Raw genomic sequence first — 7,408 nt, forward strand, 5'->3', positions numbered from 1 at the left:
CGGTGGGGAAGAAGTAGGCTGTCTATTGTTGCTCCCTTTCCCGAAGGGCCAGCAATAAGGACTGTAAAAGAAAGAAAACTGGAGGGGGGGATAGTCCTCTTTCTCTCTCCCCCTCCACACCTTGCCAGTTCTCAATGGATACAGTCCTACCGTGGTTCAGCCGACCGGGTAGACTGCGCAGGAGACACGTCCCTCCTCACCACGATCTGGAACAAGGAGTGGGCTCCATTCCAATGCCGAAAGGGACGGCGACAGAGATTCTGCACCACCCTCGGCCGCCTCTCTTGCCTCTGCTCTCCCCAGGCTCTTCACTGGGCGTCTGTCCCCAAAACTGCTGCACGCCGCCACAGCTGGATGGGGGGGAGAGCAGTTTACCGCCACCTTCCCAGCGGGGTCCGAGGCATTCCTCTTGCCGCCGTGACCACTTGGGGGCCTCCCAGGACTGCCGACGCTGGATCCATTGTAATTGGAGGCCTGCAGCTCTCGAATATGTTTTAGGGCTGGAAGGTAAGTACCTTCTCCCATTGCCCTTTAGGTCTCCGCTTCTTCTTCTGACCTTCCGGTGTCTTCTGGGATCTTCGTGCTCTTCAGAGCACAGCCAGCACGTCCTGCTCAGAAGGCAGGGCTGGTAAGACTGGGGATCAGAGGATAAGCCCCTCCCCTCTGGGATCAAAGTTTGCCGGCCCTGCCTACAGAAGGGGGAGGTGCTTTCCCAGGAGTAAGGAGTCAAGTACTACCCCACTCCTGGACCACCGGAGAATCTCCACCTTCTGTCTGGTCTTCAGCACTGGGGTTGCCAGCTCTGGGTTGGGAAATACCTGGAGATTTGGGGGGTGGAGCCAGGAGAGGACAGGGTTTGGGGAGGGACCTCAGCAGGGTATAATGAGAGATCTCCAGGCCCCAACTGGAGGTTGGCAACTCTATTCAGGGCTTGCAAGCAAACCACATGTTCCTGCTAAGGGCAGGAAGTGCTACTCGGAACCAATGACTATAATCTCCCAAAGTCACGCCAGGCAGAGAACACACTGGGTCAGCTGGACGCTTCAAATCCTCGGGGTCTCCTGGTGCCTGCCAGGTTGTGTCTAAACAATGCCGCAAAACGAGAACCATGGGGTGGGGCTCTTAATTTGGCTATATCAGCCTGGGACCTCTCTGCACTTCCAACATGGAAGGATGTCTCTCTCTTTTTTTAACACATCCTGCCGCAATACTGCATTCCCACTGCATCTTTTTATGGAGACCCACAGAGTCCCTCTGAATGTCCCTGCAACCTTCTGCTGCTGGCAGACCATAAGCAGTTGGGCCAAGGAAAAGTAGAATGTGCAAGATCCTGGAAGCAGGATGGGGTGAAGCAGGGCAGCAAGGAGGTATCCATCAAGCCAGCACAGGAGAACAATACACAATAGACCCCCAGCAAGGGTCTAAGACAGGGGTGTCAAACATGCAGCCTGCGGGCCGGAACAGGCCCTCAGAGGGCTCCCACCTGGCCGCAAGGAACTGGCTGTCTCCTGCTTCTTTCTCCACTTCTGCTGCTGCTGTGTTGCAGCTTGCTTTACCAGACTTTCTCAATCACACAGGAGAGATAGATAGGCACTGTTCCCTGCACTGGCTGAGACTCCTCCCACTCCTCCTCCCAGGAGGAGGGAGGGAATGAGCCAGAGCTTGCTTCCTGGCCAGGTTGCCTCAACTGCACAGGAGACAAAGGCAATCCTTTCTTCCCCTCCATTGGCTGAGGCTCCTCCCCTTCCTCCTGCCTTGCTTTTCTCAGTTGCCTCAATCACACGGGAGAAATACAAAGCACCTTTAAGACCCACAAAGGTCTATTCAAGGTGTGAGCTTTTCTGTGCCTTGCTACAGTGTGTGTTTTGTTGGGCTTGTTATGCCAGGGTTCTCCTGGGTGCAACTGGGTTCCCTCCCCCTTTCCACTGTATTCATGCCCTCATGATCCAGTCTTTCTCAGTAGGAAAGCAATGTGAACTATTTAGATGAGGAACAACAACAAGCCAGTGAGGTAGATTAGGTTGAGAGTGTGTGTCCAGACCAAGTTCACCCAGCACATTTCCTTTCTAGACTGGGGATTTTGAACCTAGAGTTCCAAGATAATAGGCTGATACTGACCACTATACATTGCTGTCTATCTATTCTTGCATTGCCCCACAGGAGTTGTAGTTATTTCTCTGGGGAAAACTATAGTTTTGTAGACAAATACATAGCCCTCAGTCTTTGTCAGGATGCCCTCTTATGTTCTTGACCAGCACATGAAGCAATTTACATACAAAACCTCGCAATGCCCAGCTATTTCATGTTTTCTCCGGGTCCTAAGCTCAGAATACTGAGCATAAGATTTCTGTAATGAATGTCAATACATCAAAAGTAGGTTTGTAGCTGACAGATACAGACCTGAAAAGCATACTCAAGATCGCTGCAGCACAGACATTTTGATGCAATAATTCAGAAGAAGAGATATCAGTTATCAGAGACTGTTAAATAAACAAAATATTGCAAGAGTGCTATTGTTTTAAGCAGGTTTATATCTCCACTAGCTGGCACTACATTTTATGACACACATGGCCCGGCCCAGCAAGGTCTTATTTAAGTCAGATCTGGTCCTCATAACAAATGAGTTCGACACCCCAGGTCTAAGAAAAGGAGTCTGAACAAATGGGGTGAGAAGAAATATGGGGGAAAAACAGGATGGGCGGGCACGCAGGTGGATAAGGAGACCAGGAGGGCAACTTACAGGCTGAACAAGCAGAGATATCCCAAGAACTATGAGGAAGGTGCAATGACAACCCCAGAAGCTTTGTGGGGCGGAGGGGGGGACAAGCCTGATTCAGAAGCATTTGTACCCAGGCCCAGAGCAGTGGAAGCCAACAGAGAAAACACCATACCGCTCCTCCTTCCTCTGTGCCACAAACTCAAACCTCTCTCCTCTGCAATATGCAAACAATACTGACCTACTTTGCAGGGCTGTAAGAAGGATTACCCTGATAATGTACATAAACCACTTTGAATATTGATCAAGGTGGGCAGCCATGCTGGTCTGAAGCAATAGAACAAAGTTAGAGTCTAATGGCACCTCTAAGACCAACGAAGTTTTATTCAAGGTGTGAGCTTTCATGTGTTTAAAGAAGTGTGCATGCACAAGAAAGCTCACTCCTTGAATAAAACTTTGCTGGTCTTAAAGGTGCCACTGGATTCTAACTTTGTTCACTTTGAACATTGAAATGCTTAACATTAATCATTTTAAGGGTGTGAAGCAGCCCTTATGGGTGCAATCAAATCCCTGTTTTTAGCCATGAAGCTCATTTGGTGGTTAGGGGCAAGTCCCTCCCTCCCTCTCAGCCTGACTTCACTGTACATTCCTAACAAGCTTCCAGAGATTTCTCGTTGAGAGGAATAACGGCAGGGAAGTTTCTTAAAACCATTGCCATGATTTCTAATCTTCCCTTTTAATGTCTTTATTTTCAAAATTTATACCTCACCTCCCTGCCCTCATCAGGGCCACCAAGACAGTTAATGGAGGAGGAGGAGATTGGATTTAGACTCCCAACAGCATATTTCGGCTTCCCAAATGTACTGGGATTTTTCAGGAGAACCAAAAAAAAAAAAAAATTCCCCGAAAAAATCCTGGATGTATTCAGGAATTGTCAGTCTAAACTGGGGTGCCCAGCAGAGCCTGTGGGGAGAGTTCTCCATGCAGGATGGGCTTCTTGGTGAGCTCTTTTGGTCAGTTCGGGTTAAAGGGACCGCCCAAAAGAACCCCAGCTAAGCCACCTCTCAGTTCTTTTTAGCGGATTTGCCACTGCTTACCCGCCCCCCCCCCCCCCCCCCAGTGTATTTCAGTTTGAGTCTACTGGACGCCCCAAAAAATCAGGATTTCCAAAAAATCCCAGATGGGATCCAGGCTTCTTCAGGAATCCCAAAATAGGCCTGAACCAAAAAATACCAAGAAAAAAACCTGCACACCTGAAGCTCAAATACTTTGGCCACCAAATGAGAAGGGAGCATTCACTGGAGAAGACCCTGATGCTGGGAAGGACTGAAGGTAATAGAAGAAGGGGACGGCAAAGGATGAGATGGTTAGACAGGGTTATTGATGCAACAAACTTGAAATTTAGCAAACTACGGGGGACGGCGGAGGACAGAACGGCCTCCTGGTGATGTGGTCCACGGGGTCGCGAAGAGTCGGACTCGACTGTGCAACTGAACAACAACAACAAAAAGTTCATGTGAAGCAAAGGAGATGGATGAGAAGCCTGGCCAGTGCCCTACAGGAACTATGTCAACAGAGCCAAGGACCCAGGGTATGGTTGGGAAGACAGTGATGCAGCAGCACTGCTGAAATTTCATAGGTCTGGGACTGGTCAGTGCCCCAATGGGAGACCTCTTGAGCACCCTCACGTGTACCGTCTTAAGTTCCATGATGAAAAAAGATGGGATATAAATGAATAAATACAGCAGTGCTATAAACATATTGCAGCCCTGAGGACTGGGTGGGGCAGAAAAGAAATCCAAATAGTGGCACTTACCTTTTGTTGCAGTGGAGATCATAAATAGGTGTTTTGAACTGTATGGATTTGACCATTTCTCCAGTACGCAAAGAGTGAAGGTCCACACAGCAGTATGGGGGGCTGGTGCTGCAAAAGATCACAGAAACAAGAGCTCACCTACTGCAAATCTAGAGGATAGCACGATTTTACAGGAAAGCAGGAAAAAGCACATCATGTGGTAGGGAAAATATGCAGGATCCAGTCTTCAGAGGCTCCCAGCATCCACCTGTAAAGAAATCCACAAACCTCTAGCTTTTAAGATGAGCTCCAAAGAATGTGGTAAGGGCAGAAACCAGAGGGATTATGGTTTGCAGTGGTCAGAGGTGTGTGTGGGGGGGGGGGGGGGCCGGGGTCATTTCCCATGACTAGCAAGGCTGGAACATATTACTTACAATAGTAAAAACTGAGAGTAAGTTTTGCCAAGTGAGACCATATACGTTTGCTTGATTTGCAAAATATACACACTGTCCCTGGATTCAGCTTCTGGCTGCACGGAATTTTAAGGTTTTTCGCAGTGAGGATGCTTAAGTCCTGGCTACAGTGATTTACTTAAAGTCGTTTAGAAATTCTGACTTTTTGATAATGGAATTCAGCAAACTGCAGGGCCCAGTCATTGGCCTGCTGGCACCCTGAGCGCTGCTGAAGCTTAACAAGAGGGGGTTGATATTATTATAATTCTACTCTGCTTGTCTGCCAAGTCTGGCTTTCAAAGCAGCTAAAATAGGAATCCGAGAGAAGAGGCAGGAGTTAAGAGGACGCGGGGAGACGTGCGGCATTGTCTTCTGGAGCCCGGTCACAGGTGCTTGGGCCCACGTTCCAGGCTCTTCCTTCCAGAAGGAAAAGGAAGGAGGGGCTGCAGGAAGAGCAGGGGGGGGGCTGACCAGTAGCAAATATGCCAAGCAGGAGAGGCAGCCCTCCCACTGATCTGCGAATTCTGGCCCCTGGCAGTTTGGCCCAGGATCCATCAGGCAACACAGGAGGAGGATAAAATACTGGCTTTGTGGCAACAGGCTATGTTCGCACCTGTTCCCAGGGCAAGCAAGTTTTATTATTATTAATACGGTCCGTGACCAGCACAAAATCCATTACAACAATGTAGATGAACCTTATGAATTTTAAGAAATATAAAACACTAAAATCACTAAATAGCCTGTGGATAGTTAAAACCACAGATTTTTAACAAATTTTACAGTTGAACAGAACATCTAAATTGTATGGTTCGACTGCATTCTGTGTTAATTCCCTGCGAATTCTACAACATGCTGCAAAAAATCTGGCACAGGAGAGTGTGAGTTGAGGATTTGCCTCTAAAGGCAACTTCCTTGTAATTTCATATTCGGAGCAGGCAGAATACCTCTCAAGCACAAGGGTGCAATAGTCTTTGAGCGAGTTTCCTGGCTCATTCGTCTCAAACTTCCCAGCTCCACATGGGCTGACACGTTCTGCTCCTGGGACCTTCCTATAACGGCCCACGAAAGCAGAGGGGAGACTATTCCATCTAACCGTAGAGAAAGCCCTATGGTGGGACACCACCTGTTCCCAGTGCAGGAAAATCTGCTACTGTTTATGAGCTAACTGCAACTTCCCAGGTGTGACAACCTACAAAGCTGAAGACAGCTAGCCCGGAAGATGCAAATCTCACAGGGTTGGGTTGCCAATCTCCAGGTCTCAGAGCTCAGTTCCCACAGAGAAAACGGATGCTTTAGAAGTTGAACTCTTTGGCATTATGACCTGGTGAGGTCCCTCCACTCCCCAAATCGCACCCTCCCCAGGCTCCACCCCAAATCTCCAGGAGCTGGCAAGTCTATCCAGGGCCTGGTACTTCCGTGGTACACTTCCAGAGAAGAAGGACCATTTCCTCCGTGGGTGCTGCACACACAAAGAGGCAACACCACCAGCAAATATTCTGTCCCCTCTTGACCACTGAGAGTCTCACACGAGTGTCTTAAGGATAATAAACAAATACCCGCTGTAAAATGCAAATACAGTAGAAGACTGGTTTTCATATGTTGGCTTGGATCGTGCCCCAGCCTAAATTTGGTCACAACAGTAATGTCTGGGTAGGCTTGAGGTGTGTGTGTGTGGGGGGGGGGAGCAGAGAAAGAAAGCAACTTTAAATGCATTCTCAAAGCCCTGCTACCACCACCAGCTTCGAGAAGGCATTTGTCTCTTTAAATCCCTTCTCCAAGCCAAGCCAGCTGGTGTGGGGCGTGGGGGGGGGTGTTGGAGAACACATTTAAAGTTGCTTTCTTTTCACCTCTCCCTTCCTCCCTCCCTCCCTCCCTCCCCATTTATATGCTTTCCCCCCCACCTCTCTCTCTCTCTCTCTCTCTCTCTCCCTCTCTCTCTCTCTTTTTTCCCCTTCCCCCCCCCCCCCCCCGAGGAGGGCCAGGCAGGAGCCGGTGGGCTGAAGTCCCAGGAGGGGACGGTTTCCTCAGGGTTTGAGAGCTCCTCAGTCACGGGGCCCGGGGCCGTGGGCAGCAATAACTGCTTTTACCCCTTTTGTTTTTATTTTTGGCAGTCTCATTTAATGTTATTAACAAAGCAAATTTGCATATTTTTTTCAGTAAAAACGCGTGTGCAATATTTGTTCATGTCTTGAGACTCTCAAACATATGAGCTCTTACATTAAGCAAATCTGGCCACCCCTGGGCTAGATTGTGGGAGTCCCAGGTTCAAATCTTTGCTCTGCTATGTAAAAATCTTGCTGGGTGGCCTTAGGCCAGTCACATATCCCCAGCTTAACCTACCTTACAAGGTTGCTGTGAGGATAAAATGTTGGAGAGGGGAATGATGTAAGCTGCTCTGAATCCCCTTGGGGTGAAATGCAGGGTAGATGAAGTAAGTAAATAAAT

The 7,408-nt window shown here is 48.8% G+C and overlaps 1 protein-coding gene across 4 annotated transcripts in view; it reads right to left on the reverse strand.

Annotated features, from left to right (window-relative positions):
• BCAS3 (breast carcinoma amplified sequence 3) overlaps positions 1-7,408 on the reverse strand; it is an 812,136-nt gene that overhangs the window by 690,475 nt on the left and 114,253 nt on the right. For all 4 annotated transcript variants that reach the window (XM_015420601.1, XM_015420405.1, XM_015420473.1 and 1 more), the window contains exon 8: positions 4,533-4,640. In XM_015420601.1, the coding sequence (XP_015276087.1) occupies positions 4,533-4,640 (108 nt within the window). The remainder of the gene's footprint in view (positions 1-4,532; positions 4,641-7,408) is intronic.

The sequence above is a fragment of the Gekko japonicus genome, unplaced genomic scaffold, assembly GCF_001447785.1.
Source record: "Gekko japonicus isolate JY-2015 unplaced genomic scaffold, Gekko_japonicus_V1.1 scaffold348, whole genome shotgun sequence".
Taxonomy (NCBI): domain Eukaryota; kingdom Metazoa; phylum Chordata; class Lepidosauria; order Squamata; family Gekkonidae; genus Gekko; species Gekko japonicus.